This window comes from Tursiops truncatus, chromosome 7 (assembly GCF_011762595.2).
Source record: "Tursiops truncatus isolate mTurTru1 chromosome 7, mTurTru1.mat.Y, whole genome shotgun sequence".
Lineage (NCBI taxonomy): Eukaryota > Metazoa > Chordata > Mammalia > Artiodactyla > Delphinidae > Tursiops > Tursiops truncatus.
This window is the reverse complement of record NC_047040.1, coordinates 112,237,802-112,252,198: the sequence shown is the minus strand read 5'-3', so window position 1 is coordinate 112,252,198 and position 14,397 is coordinate 112,237,802. Positions and strand designations below refer to the sequence as shown.

The 14,397-nt window shown below is 38.5% G+C and overlaps 1 protein-coding gene across 6 annotated transcripts in view; it reads left to right on the top strand.

The window, feature by feature from the left end:
* TUBGCP5 (tubulin gamma complex component 5) overlaps positions 1-14,397 on the top strand; it is a 56,845-nt gene that overhangs the window by 30,438 nt on the left and 12,010 nt on the right. For 5 of the 6 annotated variants that reach the window (XM_073807859.1, XM_019931783.3, XM_019931784.3 and 2 more), the window contains 9 exons: positions 3,468-3,557; positions 4,320-4,413; positions 4,915-5,161; positions 6,902-7,104; positions 8,165-8,280; positions 9,778-10,046; positions 11,020-11,218; positions 12,348-12,536; positions 13,347-13,529. In XM_073807859.1, the coding sequence (XP_073663960.1) occupies positions 3,468-3,557; positions 4,320-4,413; positions 4,915-5,161; positions 6,902-7,104; positions 8,165-8,280; positions 9,778-10,046; positions 11,020-11,218; positions 12,348-12,536; positions 13,347-13,529 (1,590 nt within the window). The remainder of the gene's footprint in view (positions 1-3,467; positions 3,558-4,319; positions 4,414-4,914; positions 5,162-6,901; positions 7,105-8,164; positions 8,281-9,777; positions 10,047-11,019; positions 11,219-12,347; positions 12,537-13,346; positions 13,530-14,397) is intronic. The other variant, XM_073807860.1, reaches the window with a different exon arrangement.

Here is a 14,397-nt window from a genome sequence, read left to right as displayed (position 1 = left end):
TCAAGATTGTTTTGGCTATTCAAGGTCTTTTGTGTCTCCATACACATTTAAAATTTTCTTGTTCTGGTTCTGTGAAAAATGCCATTGGTAATTCGATAGGGATTGCATTCTGTAGATTGCCTTAGGTAGTATGGTCATTTTAACAGTATTGATTCTTCCAATCCAAGAATACGGTATATCTTTCCAGCTGTTTGTATCCTCTTCGGTTTCTTTCATCAGTGTCTTACAGTTTTTGGAGTACAGGTCTTTGACTCCTTAGGTAGGTTTATTCCGAGGTATTTTATTCTTTTTGATGCAATGGTAAATGGGATTGTTTCTTTAATTTCTCTTTCTGATATTTCATTGTTAGTGTATAGAAATACAACAGATTTCTATATATTAATTTTGTATCCAGCAACTTTACTGAATTCATTGATAAGCTCTAGTTGTTTTCTGGTAGCGTCTTTAGGATTTTCTTATATATATTATCATGTCATCTGCAAACAGTGACAGTTTTACTTCTTTTCCAATTTGGATTCCTTTTATTTATTTTTCTTCTCTGATGCTGTGGCTAGGACTTCCAAAATTATGTTGAATAAACGTGGCAAGAGTGGGCATCCTTGTCTTGTGTCTAATGTTAGAGGAAGTGCTTTCGCCTTTGAGTATGATGTTAGCTGGGCTTATCGTATATGGCCTTTATTATGTTGAGGTATGTTCCCTCCACACCCATTTTTTTTAGAGTTTTTATCATAAATGGATGTTGAATTTTGTCAAAAGCTTTTTCTGCATCTATTGAGATGGTCATGTAATTTTTATTCTTCAATTTATTAATGTGATGTATCACATTGATTTGCAAATGTTGAATCATCCTTGCATCCCTGGGATAAACCCCACTTGATCATGGTATATGATCCTTTTAATGTATTGTTCAAGTCAGTTTGCTAGTATTTTGCTGAGGACTTTTGCATCTGTGTTCATCAGTGATATTGGCCTGTAATTTTCTTTTTTTGTGATATCTTTGTCTGGTTTTGGTATCAGGGTGATGGTGGCCTCGTAGAATGAGGTCAGAAGTGTTCCTTCCTCTGCAATTTTTTGGAATAGTTTCAGAAGGATACGTGTTAACACTTGTCTAAATGTTTGGTAGACTTCACCTGTGAAGCCATCTGGTCCTGGACTTTTGTTCGTTGGGGCTTTTTTTGATTACTGATCCAATTTAATTACTGGAAATTGATCTGTTCATATTTTCTATTTCTTCCTGATTCAGTCTTGGGAGATTGTACATTCCCAGGAATTTGTCCATTTCTTCTAGGTTGTTCATTTTATTAGGCGTACAATTGCTCGTGGTAGTCTCTTGTGACCCTTTGTATTTCTGTGGTGTCAGTTGTAACTTCTTATTCACTTCTGATTTTATTGATTTGGGCCTTCTCTCTCTTTTTTTCTTTTTTTTTTTTTGATGAGTCTGATAAGCAAATTACCAAATTTGTTTATCTTTTCAAGGAACCAGTTCTTAGTTTCATTGATCTTTTCTATTATGTTTTTGTCTCTATTTCATTTACTTCCACTGTGGAGCTTTATGATTTTTCCTTTTACTAATTTTGGGTTTTATTTGTTCTTCTTTGAGTTAGGTTTGTATCACTATAAACATCCCTCTTAGAACTGCTTTTGCTGTGTCCAGTAGATTTGGATCGTTGTGTTTCCACTTTCATTTGTCTCCAGGTATTTTTTTATTTCCTCTTTGATTTCATCAGTGAGCTGTTGCAGACTGTGGTTTTCTTGCTTCTGGTGTCTGCCCCCTGGTGGGTAAGACTGGTCCAGGGGCTTCTTCAGGCTTCCTGCAGGAGGTACTGGTGCCTGCCCACTGATGTGTGAAGCTGGGTCTTGTCCCTCTTGTGTGCAGGGTTATATCTGCGGGCATGTGTAGGGGTGGCTGTGGGCTCAGGAAGTCTAGGCAGCCTGTCTGCTGAGGCGAGGGGCTGTGTCCCTGCCCAGTTTGTTTCACCTGTGGCATCCCCACACTGGAGCCTAGAGCCTACTGGGTGGGACCAGGTCTTGGTGCCAAGAGGTCAGCCTCCATGAGAGCTCACACAGGTGAATGCTCCCTGATATAGCCACCACCAGTGTCTTTGTCCCCAGGATGAGTCACCAGCCATCCCCCACCTCCCCAGGAAACCCTCCAAGACCAGCAGGTAGGTCTGGCCCAGGCTCCTATCATATTGCTGCCTTTGCCCTCAGTCTCGGTGCTCATGAGATTTTGTTTGTGCCCTTAAGAGTGGAGTCTCTATTTCCCTCCATCCTGTGGAGCTCCTGCAGTCAAGCCCAACTGGCCTTCAGAGCCAAATGCTCTGGGGGCTCCTCTTCCCGGTGCCAGACCCCCCAGACTAGGGCATGCCTCACGTGTGGAAGAACCTCTATAATATAATTATTCTTCGGTTTGTGGGTCACCCACCTGGGGAGTATCAGATTTGATTATATCACGAGTCTGCCTCTCCTACCTGTCTTGTTGTGGTTCCTTCTTTAATATTTTCTGGTATGTTTCAGTGTTTTTTATCAGTTTTTCTTTCCACAGTTAGTTGTAATTTTTCTGTGCTCATGAGAGGATGTGAGCTTAGGGTCCTTCTACTCTGCCATCTTGGCCGCTCTCCTCAGTCACTTATTCTTCATAACACTTTGCACTTGCCACTTAACCTGTGATCAGTTCCTCATCGAACTAGCTCCGTTTGCCTGATGAGCAGCAAGCCAAATGCTGAAACTCCAAGGTTTGCAGCGGAAAGGGTTTATTCACAAGGCAGCCAAGTGAGAAGGGAAAACAAATCTCAAATCTGCTTTTCCTTGAAATTTTTAACAATTCCAATTAAGCAGGGTTTTTTTTGTTTGTTTGTTTGTTTGCGCTACGCGGCCTCTCACCGTTGTGGCCTCTCCCATTGCGGAGCACAGGCTCTGGACGTGCAGGCTCAGCGGCCGTGGCTCACGGGCCCAGCCGCTCCACGGCATGTGGGATCTTCCTGGACCGGGGCATGAACCCGTGTCCCCTGCATCGGCAGGCGGACTCTCAACCACTGCGCCACCAGGGAAGCCCTAAGCAGTTTTGTTATTTAATTATTATTTTTAAAGTGAAATTATTTAACTATAATCTGTCTTTTGATTTGTTATTTTCAAAGTGGATTGGTTTATATTAGGCCATTTATTTGAGTTCTGTTTTAGTGTACTTACTGCAAAAATAGCTACTATTTTTCCAAAACAACAATACATAGTTTTAAATATTTGCCTAAGTCGGCAATAAACTTAAAATTGCTCTGAAAGTGCTTCTCTGACAGTATTTCAGTTGACTTGTGAAAATGAATATGGGAGGAGATTTAAAGTATGTATTATGTTTATTTGCTTATCGATTACTGGTTAAATTACCACTAAATTACACATATTCTTTGAGACTTCTACTTTTACTTAATGAGAAATCTTTTCATTGACATTTGATGTTTGTTATCTAATAGGGACCAACACTTGTACACCAGTGACCCATTATATGTTCCAGATGACAGAGTTTTTGTTACTGAAACGCAGGTTATTCGGGAAACCCTGTGGTAAGACCTGTTAACCTAATTCATAGTCTAAAGACTTTATTAATGAGAAGCAGAATTTTGGTTTTCTGAAGAAAGGTGTTTGAGGGTTTTTCACATGCATATTAGAAATAGACCATTAGGTATGAACCCAAATCAGGTCCCTGTGGACACCTAAATTTGGATTGGGAGACTCAGTAAGCCCAAACTTTAGAGTCAACCATGGAGATTTTGGTATATTTACCTCTTTTCCATTTAAATACTGTCATATATGATTTAACCAAGATTAGACTATCACTTTTTAAATATGTGAATTCAAGTTAAGGTTTCTAATTTTCTGCTTACTGCTTTTTAGGCAGAGCACATCAGTGAGAGTTACCTGTGCCCTGTACCTAGGAACCAGGAATCTCAGAATTTAGACTGTGTTCACACAAAAATGAAGATGAAGAATGTAACATGTAGTGCTGTTACTACTGAGATTTCCAGTTTCTGGTTGTCTCTTCCATAAAATATAATACTGACATGCTTAAAAGTGGGAAGATCTGTTTGGACCATCATGTATGTGAGGAAATGTTTTGACAATACTGTTTTGTACTTTCTTAAAGATGGTATTGAAATAATCAGTCTTAAAGTAATCAGATAAAAAGACTGATGTCTTGTTTTCTAATTATCTGACCTCTTTGTCCTCCCTTACCCTCCCCTTCTGAATCTTTTATTAAAATTTCTTAGGCATTACTGTAGTGTATATTTTTCTAAACTTAAAGTACATTCATCTTTTTATTTCAGGTTACTTTCAGGGGTAAAAAAGCTCTTTATATTTCAGCTGATAGATGGAAAGGTAACTGTGAGGAACAACATTATAGTAACTCATTTGACAAATGTAAGTTATTTGTATTTACTGTAATTAAAATTAAATAATAAGATTTATGTAAATCATGGTTATGTAACTTTAGAACATTTTGCAAAATTAAAATTAACTATTAAATATATTTAAGTTCCAAAAGGCAAAATTAAGTGTGTATTTTTATAGTGCTTAGAGAATTCTTTTATATTGTTTGTGGTGTTCATATTTAGTTTTGATTTGTATTTTCTGTCATTCTTTATTGGGAAAGCTGTCTACTGTAATTTTTTTGCCTACAGTACATTTACCTTATATTTATGTGTTTTTAAAAAGTGTAAGCCACAGTTCTATATTTTATAAAAATTAATGCTTACACTGTTTCCTCTGAATGTAAAACTAAATACTCGTTTTATTACTTTGTCTTTTACTAAGTATACTGTTTAAAAAAGTCACAAAAGAAATATTTTACAGTGAGGGGATATTAATTAGAATGCCTACAGAAGACTGACTTTAAATCATTGTGGTTTGCTTCTGTTGTAGAGCTGTTTACGATCAGTGCTAGAACAAATAGCAGCATATGGCCAGGTTGTGTTTCGACTCCAGGAGTTTATTGATGAAATCATGGGGCACAGCTCTGAAAGCATGTTACCTGGAAATGGTTCCGTTCCTAAGAAGTCGACAGAAGCACCTTTTAGAACATACCAGGCTTTCATGTGGGCCCTGTACAAATACTTCATTAGTTTCAAAGAGGAACTTACAGAAATTGAGAAGTGCATCATCAATAATGGTATTTAAATATTCTTCCCTTTTACGCATAACACACGTAACTCATATTTTGAATGCCATTTAGGTTAATAATTAATATAAGATTTGAAAATTTCATGGCAAATAAGTAATTCTCCTGGATACACTCATTTTTTTAAATTATTTTAAATTTGTATTTTTAAGCCATTCATATCTCTAAAAATCCAAGCAGTATAGAAAGATTTACAGTGAAATTTTTTCCTGCTGCGTTAGTTCCCCAGCCCAGAGACAACCAACTGATCTATTTCTTGTACATCCTTCCAGAAATAATTTAGACATATGCAAGCAACATGTATTCATATACACATGCCTAGTAGTCTTTCAACTGCTCTCTTCAAATTGCTTTCTAATTTAAATTTTGAGGAATATACCGTACAAGTATTTAAAGAGCCTCCTTGTTCTTTTTTACATATTGAGCATCTTATTGTATGGATGTATCATAGACCAGTCCCCTTTTGATGGACATTTGGGCTCTACCTGATCTTTTCCTGTTGGCAACAGTGCTGCAGTGATAACCACTTACATATAAGTAATTGTACACATGTGCACCAAGTTAGCTATAGCACAAATTCTTAAGAGTGGAATTGCTAAGTCAAAGAGTATGTGATGGCATATGTGATTTTAGTAGATATTGCCATATTGTTCTCCACGGAGGTACAGATAAATAACTTTACACCCTTGCCAGCAATATATATGAGTACCCGTTTGTTCCCAGTCTTGCTAGCAGTGTGTTATCAAACTTTTGGGTCTTCATCAATATGACAGGTGAAAATGGTAACCCAGTGCATGCAGGTTTTCCCCCTTAACTTTTATTTACAACTAATGCAAAAAATAGTGCATTGAAGTCCCATGTTCCCATCACCCAGCATCCTCCAGTGTTGACACCTATAGGACGTTATCAAAACTAGGAAATTGACATTGGCATAGTACATTAACTAATCTGCAGGTCTGACATGGGTTTCACCAGTTTTGCAGGGCCTTGTTTTTTTGCAAGGAGGTAAGCAGTATCTTTCTGCCGTTCTTTTACCTTTTATCACATGTGTAGATCTCTATGACCACCTCCATATTTAGGGTTCAGAGCTGTGCCATCCTGACGAAGGGACTTGCTCTTGTTACCTTTAGTAGTCACCCTCTCCGCCTCCCCTCACTAAAACAGGAGCCCATTGTAGTCTGTTTTGTATTTGCCCAGAGTAGTTTTATTCTGCATTCATTTTTCATAAGTTTGGTTGAGTATCTTTCTGTATGTTTAAGAATTGCTTGAATTTCCTTTTCCATGAATTGTCACTTCCTTTATTCATTATTTTTCTGCTGAGTTGTCTTTTCCTTCTTTAGGGGGTTCTTTTTTGGGGGAAATCAGTTCCTTGTAACATGAGATTAAAACCTGCCATCCTGGGCTTCCCTGGTGGCACAGTGGTCGAGAGTCCGCCTGCCGATGCAGGGGACACAGGTTCGTGCCCCGGTCCGGGAAGATCCCACATGCCGCAGAGCGGCTGGGCCCGTGAGCCATGGCCACTGAGCCTGCGCATCCGGAGCCTGTCCTCCGCAACGGGGGAGGCCACAACAGTGAGGGGCCCACGTACTGAAAAAAAAAAACAAAAAACCAATAAAAAACCTGCCACCCTCCGGTTTGCCATGCCTTTCCATAAGTAGGTTAGCATTTATATCACATTTTGAATGCAGATATTTTTCCTTGCTAATAAGTTTGATTTCTTGATATTTGCAGATACTACAATAACTCTTGCAATAGTGGTGGACAAGTTGTCACCTCGATTGGCTCAGCTCAAGGTTCTGCACAAAGTGTTTAGTACTGGAGTAGCAGAAGTTCCACCTGACACTCGAAATGTCGTTCGAGCATCTCACCTGCTCAACACCCTGTACAAAGCCATCCTTGAATATGACAATGTTGGAGAAGCCTCTGAGCAAACTGTATGTGGGGATCCTTGTCTAGTCCACCGTGTGTGACTAATTCTGCTCAGCCATAGGAGTGGTCAATAGCCTGTCATAGATATTTGTAAAAATAGTATGTCAGACAGTTGTTGTGAGTTTTCAAATTAGATTCTAAATTTGAGGCTGCAGGAAACCAGCTTTTCATCTGTAATTGCCAAGATCACCAGATGGATGAGGCAAGAATAAAACAAAACATAAAAGCAAGATGTGAAAAATACCTAGCTGATTTTTATAGATATTTGTAATAACTCTTTCTTAAATAAAAATACAGATCTATTATATGAGGTATCTAGAGTAGTCAAATTCATAGAAACAGAGAAGAGAATGGTGGTTACCAGGGACCGGGGGAGAGGAGAAAATGGGATAGGTAATGGGTACAGAGTTTCAGTTTTGTAGCCTGAAAAAGGTTTAGGAGGTCTGTTTTCATAACAATATGAATACATTTAACACTACCAAACTGTACACTTTAAAATGGTTAAGACAGTGTAGTTTATATTATGTATTTTTTTACCACAATTTTAAAAAATACAAATCTAGACTTTAACCTAGAAAGCCGCATGTTCCTTTGGGCACATAATTTAGGTGTTTTGCCTAGTTTGTTGGTGTGACTCTTTTTCCTCACCATTTTGATACTGCATTTCAATAAAAAGTTGATTTCTTTCAGCTCTGTAATTTCTTTTTATTAGGAACTATAGTAGAACAGAATCACTTCCTTGTTAATGGACATTTTGCTAATAGCACTATTTGGATAGGATAACCATATACCAGTTTGGACTGTCCAGTTTAGACCTGTTGTCCCTGGGTAACTTTCACTCCTAAGAGGGTCCTGCTATGGACAATATGGTCTTCTCATATTTAGGTGAGGTTTTTCATAAGGATTTTATAGCATATGGTTAGGATTTTTAATTTCTTACTTTGTTTCAAAAAACATAGAAATTGGATCACTTTTTAAAAGGTGCTTCAGAAACGCTCGAACCTCATTTAATCCAGAGACGAGGGAGTTCTGAGAATGGATGTGCGTGCTGCGCTGTCTCCTCAGGTCTCCTTGCTGTTCTCGCTCTGGGTGGAGACCGTGCGGCCCTACCTGCAGACTGTAGATGAGTGGATCGTGCATGGGCACCTGTGCGACTGTGCCCGGGAGTTCATCATCCAGAGGTGAGGGAGGCACAGCAGGAGCTGGCTTTACCTCTCTTCTCCCATGTGGAGATCGTACACTTCTGTTAGCTTCACCTGATCCATACGCAGGTTCTTTTGCATTTTTATAGAAGACATCAGGTACCAGTGCAAAAATATTTTTCCAAGTTTTATGTCAATCACAGCTTTGCTTATTAGCAAATTATATTTTTGAGCGATAGTGTGTTTTGGGCTGGCTGGTATGGTAAAAGGCACGCTGAGTCCCTTAAAATGAATTAGGTGATGTCAGATGGCTTCATTAAAGGGAACCAATGGGAATAAATTATCTATGAGACAAAAGGTGTGAAAATATTACAGAATATGCCTCTAATATATTTATTCCTCCTAATTGGCTGCTCTTTTTACCTTTTTAGTATAATATTTAATAAAACAATTAAGGAAAATCTTGATCATCATAAAATCTATGATGATTCCCCTTCACTTAATTGATTTTTCTGAACAGAATCATGGAAACTGCAATGTAGAACTATTTGCACTCTCTTAACTCAGTCTTAAGTTCTGCACTCTGTACAGATACATGTTTTTTGTTTTGTTTTGTTTTAATTTATTTATTTATTTTATTTTTGGCTGCGTTGCTGCATGAGAGCTTTCTCTAGTTGTGACGAGTGGGGCCTACTCTTCGTTGCAGTGCATGGGCTTCTCATTGCGGCGGCTTCTCTTGTTGCAGAGCACGGGCTCTAGGCATGCGAGCTTCAGTAGTTGTGGCTCGCGGGCTCTAGAGCACAGGCTCAGTAGTTGTGGTGCATGGGCTTAGTTGCTCCACAGCATGTGGGATCTTCCCAGACCAGGGCTCGAACCCGTGTACCCTGCATTGGCAGGCAGATTCTTAACCACTGCACCACCAGGGAAGTCCCTGGATACATGTTTTTATTGATAGCTATCCATTTAACTCATCAGGGAGAGTAACTTAGAGCTACAGAAAGGTAACCCTGTTTACACAGTGATCATATAAAAAAAACTGGCCTTTCTTTAGCTGAATCTTGGGTCTCATTATGTCTTGTTTCTTCTGTTGCACATGAGGATTTTTGTAAAAACAGGATCCTGACTATCCTTAGGGGGTGATGAGTACACCTTGTTTCATTGTTAAAATAGTCCAGTGGAAATAGTTGTGGAAAAAAAGATGTGGAATTCTGGAGTTTACTTTCAGAGGAGATGGGTAAACTTATTCTACCTTTAAAGAGAACCAAATTAATCATATTTTGTTTAATTCCAATTCAGGAAACTTTCTGCATAGTTAGATTTTACCTATGCCATTCAGAGTATTTGTCCACTTTTCTGTGTTAAGCTGAAGTCAGGTAAAAACATCTGTCCCATTTTACCTAAAGATTGCATTGTTTTACTAATAATTGATATTACTGTGTTTTGGAATGTTTGGACAACATGCCTAAGCTAGAATAGATATACTGTTGTTTTTAAGGAAGAGAAGTTAAAGTTTAAAATTCTTTTGAATCCCTATAGAAACAAGAATGTTCCGGTAAATCACAGAGACTTTTGGTATGCAACTTACACGCTATACAGTGTATCGGAAAAGACAGAAAACGAAGAAAAAATGAGTGATAACGCTAGTGCGAGTTCTGGCAGTGATCAAGGGCCCTCCAGCAGGCAGCACACCATGGTGTCCTTCCTGAAACCCGTCCTTAAGCAGATCATAATGGCTGGCAAGTCAATGCAGCTGCTGAAGAACCTGCAATGCATGGAGAGCACCACGTGCCAAGCCACAGCCAGAGGTAACCCCTTAGTGGTGGAGCAGCTGCTCCAATCTTCACGCTTGCCATTCTGAGATATGACATTATTTTGCAGTTTGAAAATTATCAAAGCCTTTTATTTTCATGGAACTGATCACCATGATCAAATTGATAGATCATGCTGCTCTGACTGAAAAAACATTGTCCTCGTTGGAAACTTTATCACGGTGTTTGAAAGGCAGTGATAATACGTTCCACATGCATTTTACTTACTCTTGATGCCTTAGAACTGGTCCTTTAACAATAATTCTCTGGTATTTCTTAATGCAGAGCAGCATTTGGCACCTGAGGACATGAACTCTGGCAGATAGGAATTTGTTGGTGAGCGGTTCAGACTTGATCATAGGTTTTGAGAAAATTTTGATATAATTTCTGGTCTTTTTGGATGTAATTTAAGCAATATACTTAAGGTTTTATCAACTGTCTAAAAAGGCTTTGAGAGGTATAGATGTGACCTTAGTTGTTTTGTTTGTAAATCATCTTAATGTTACGTTAATTAGTTTAAATTATTATATCTACTTTAAGTAATATTTTCACTTTGTGGAATGTTTCCTTTTTAACTGAATAATAAAACGTAAAGAACTTTCCAGGGCCACTGTTCAAAGTGTTTTTCCCAATGTAATTATGACTCCTATTAGTGTTATCATAGTGCTATCTAGTATAATGGTAACTTTACTTTCAGGCTTCCTGCTTAAGCTGTTACTCTGTTCAGAAAAAAACTAGCTTATACTTTAAATGTTTAACCATGAACTTTGCAATTGTCTAACAGAGGTTATAAAAATGTTTAGTTGTACTAAGGGTACTATACTGTAAGGGTAACAAAACAGGGATAGACCTTCATAGGCCAAAGGAAAAATACCAGGCTATAATATATTTAGATAAGTTTACTTAATATTTCTTAATGTTAGTTATTTACTAGAACATAATGCACCTTACACATTTCTTTATGTTTCAGATGCAGAAAGAAAAAGTCTGTATACCCTGTTTCTGGAGTCTGTGCAGTCTCGTCTTCGACACGGAGAAGACTCCACTGCACAGGCTCTCACTGAGCAGCAGGCCACCAGAGAGACCCTCATTAAGATGCAGTCCATTGCCGAGAGGCATCTTGAACTGGATGATGTTCATGATCCGCTGCTGGCGATTAATTTTGCAAGGTGATACGCACCTGCAGGATTTTCAATGATTGAAATGGCAGAATCTGTGCTGCAATATTTAGTAACTGTTTATCTCTGCCAGGTAGGGCTTTCCAGCCTTAAAAATAGAAACCTTTGTAGCCTCTCCTTTCTAATGAATGAAATACAAGAATATATTGCATTCACTTATTTCAGATACACAACTTAGCCTCTTTATTATTTGTGAAAGTCCACAGATTATCATGAGCCCTAGGCCCATGGGCAGCGCTGTCACTCATACAGAAGACGCTCATGGAAGTTAGGGGTCCTGGGACATGTTGAGTCAGACCCTCCCGATGTATCTTGGCCCTTAGGGGCTTTTAGATAATTGCCCCAATGAAATAAATTATTAATACCCACACAATACCCTGTTTATTGTCTAATGGCCGTCATTCACTACTTTCAACCCTAAGGGCTAGAAAGACCTACTCAGTACTTGATCTTTTAGGCAGAAGCAACTCTGTGAAGGTCTGCTTCACACAAAGAATACTTTGAGGAAAAAGATTTTTATTTCTGTAATAGTTGGTAATTTTACGACTAAAGGTAAATATGGGACTCCAGAGTTTTGATTTAAGAGAATTCTGTTGAGATGAATGAATAAAGAACATGTGGTGTATATGTATACAGTGGAATACTACTCAGTCATTAAAAAGAATGAAATTCTGCCATTTGCAGCAATATGGATGGACTTAGAGGGTATTATGCTTAGTGAAGTAAGTCAGATGGAGAAAAACAAATAATGTATGATATCACTTATATGGGAAATCTAAAAAATACAGGGCTTCCCTGGTGGGTCAGTGGTTAAGAATCCGCCTGCCAATGCAGGGGACACGGGTTCAATCCCTGGTCCAGGAAGATCCCACATGCTGCGGAGCAGCTAAGCCCATGAGCTAGATATATTGTACAGCACAGGGAATATGCCAATATTTTATAATAACTATATAACCTTTAAAAATTGTGAATCACTATGTTGTACACCTGAAACTTATATAATATTGTAAATCAGCTGTACCTCCATTAAAAGACAAAAAAAGAATTGATGTCTTTTTTTAAAAAGAGAATTCTGTTGACAGCAACTCTTACAAAGAAGACTCATATTTTTATATTAAAGGTTGTATTTGGAACAGAGTGACTTTCACGAGAAGTTTGCTGGTGGAGACATATGTGTGGATAGATCATCAGAATCTGTGACTTGCCAGACTTTTGAATTAACGCTGAGATCTTGCCTCTATCCTCATATTGACAAACAGTATCTAGATTGCTGTGGAAACCTCATGCGAACTCTAAAAAAAGATTACAGGTATGAGGAGTGGTTTCATTTGGGAGGTAGTTGGTAGTTTATTGTACTTTAAGAATAGCTGAAGTTATTTTTAAACCTAGATTTCAAGCTAATTTTTATTAGAGTAGGGAATGGTTAGGCAATAAACAATTTTCTTTTGAGAAGATCAGTAGACCATCAGTGTTTTCCTAACTTTATGGTGAAATTTGTTTCTGAGAATTTATCCCAAATGAAATACAGAAAAAGCTTGTTACACAAAAATGCTTGTCACGAAGTTTGCTATCAGAGAAAAAACATGAAATTACTTAGTAATGGATGACTAGTTCTTTAAATTGCGGCATATCCATAAATATGCACATCCATATTAAAATATGGCGTATTCATTTCCATGTATGAACTTCTAAAGTTCATACAAATTATGTTTATACAGAGTTTTAAATAATGTAAAGTTTCTTAAATCTTAAAAAATAGGATATATATTATAGTAGGAACTATTTTTTTAATGCATGGAAAAAAGACTGGGAAGAAATACCCTAAATATTAACAGTGGAAATTCATCATGAATAGATTTGGATTAACTTTTTTTATTACACTTTTGTGACTTTGCCAAATTTTCTTCAATGTTATAGAAAAATAACTTCTTTCTGATTATTAAAAGTAAACCATATGCTGTTTTTATTATTTTTGAAAATCTTTAAGATGTATTAGTATTTCTAATTTTAGTAAATGTACAGTGTAAACGCGTTTCACTAAAAATGATTCCTGATCCTGATCTAGAATCCTATCTTATGAGCCTAAGATTTTTCTGTCACTTATTTTCTCTTCATTCAGGTTGGTTGAGTACTTACAGGCCATGAGGAATTTCTTCTTAATGGAAGGGGGGGATACCATGTATGACTTCTACACGTCAATTTTTGATAAAATAAGAGAAAAGGAAACCTGGCAGAATGTGTCTTTTCTTAATGTCCAGCTTCAAGAAGCAGTAGGACAGCGTTATCCTGAAGACAGTTCACGGTAAAATATGGGAGGACCTTTTATTTTAAAAATTATAGGATAATCCATGTGTCACGAACTCTTCTCTTTTATATGTTATCTTATTTAATCCTCACACCAACCCCTATGAGTTTTACTAATGTTATTTTACACATTAGAAAACTGAGGCAGGGACTCCCTGGTGATCCAGTGGGTAAGACTCCAGGCTCCCAGTTCAGGGAGCCCAGGTTCGATCCCTGGTCAGGGAACTAGATCCCACATACCGCAACTAATAGTTCATATGCCGTAACGAAAAAGATCCCTCATGCCACAGCAAAGATCCCACGTGCTACGACTAAGACCTGACACAGCCAAATAAATAAATATTTTGAGAAAAAAAAAAGCTGAGACAGCAGCGACTTGCCCACTGAATGAGAGGAGATGTGAGATGGCACCGTGTGGTCTCTCAGGGTCTGATGGCCTTGCTCACATGGCTGGAGTCCATACTGGCCGCCTTCCTGACCCACCCTTGCCCTCCAGCCGGCTGCACCAGCCTTCATTGTGATGTCACAGGCGGTGTTCTGAGAGAGTGAGAGCAGAGCCCTTGGCACTGGCCAAGGCCTGAGCTGCAGGCCTCACCTCACAGACCCTTACTTCCACCACAGACCAAGTCAGAGGCCAGCCCAGTTAGAGGGGAAATAGATTCCACCACTTTTCACAGACAGCGTTGCCTGTTTTCAAGCTGTTGTACTGGTTTATCCCCGGCTCGGGAACTCACCTTCCCTCCTCCCTGTCAGTCGGCCTGCTGAGCACCTGGGCCAGGTCTGTGGGTTGATGCCATTAAATCTTTGTATAACAGAGGCTCATTTTCCACCCTGCTTGTTCGTCCTTTTTCCTGTTCCGTGTCCTT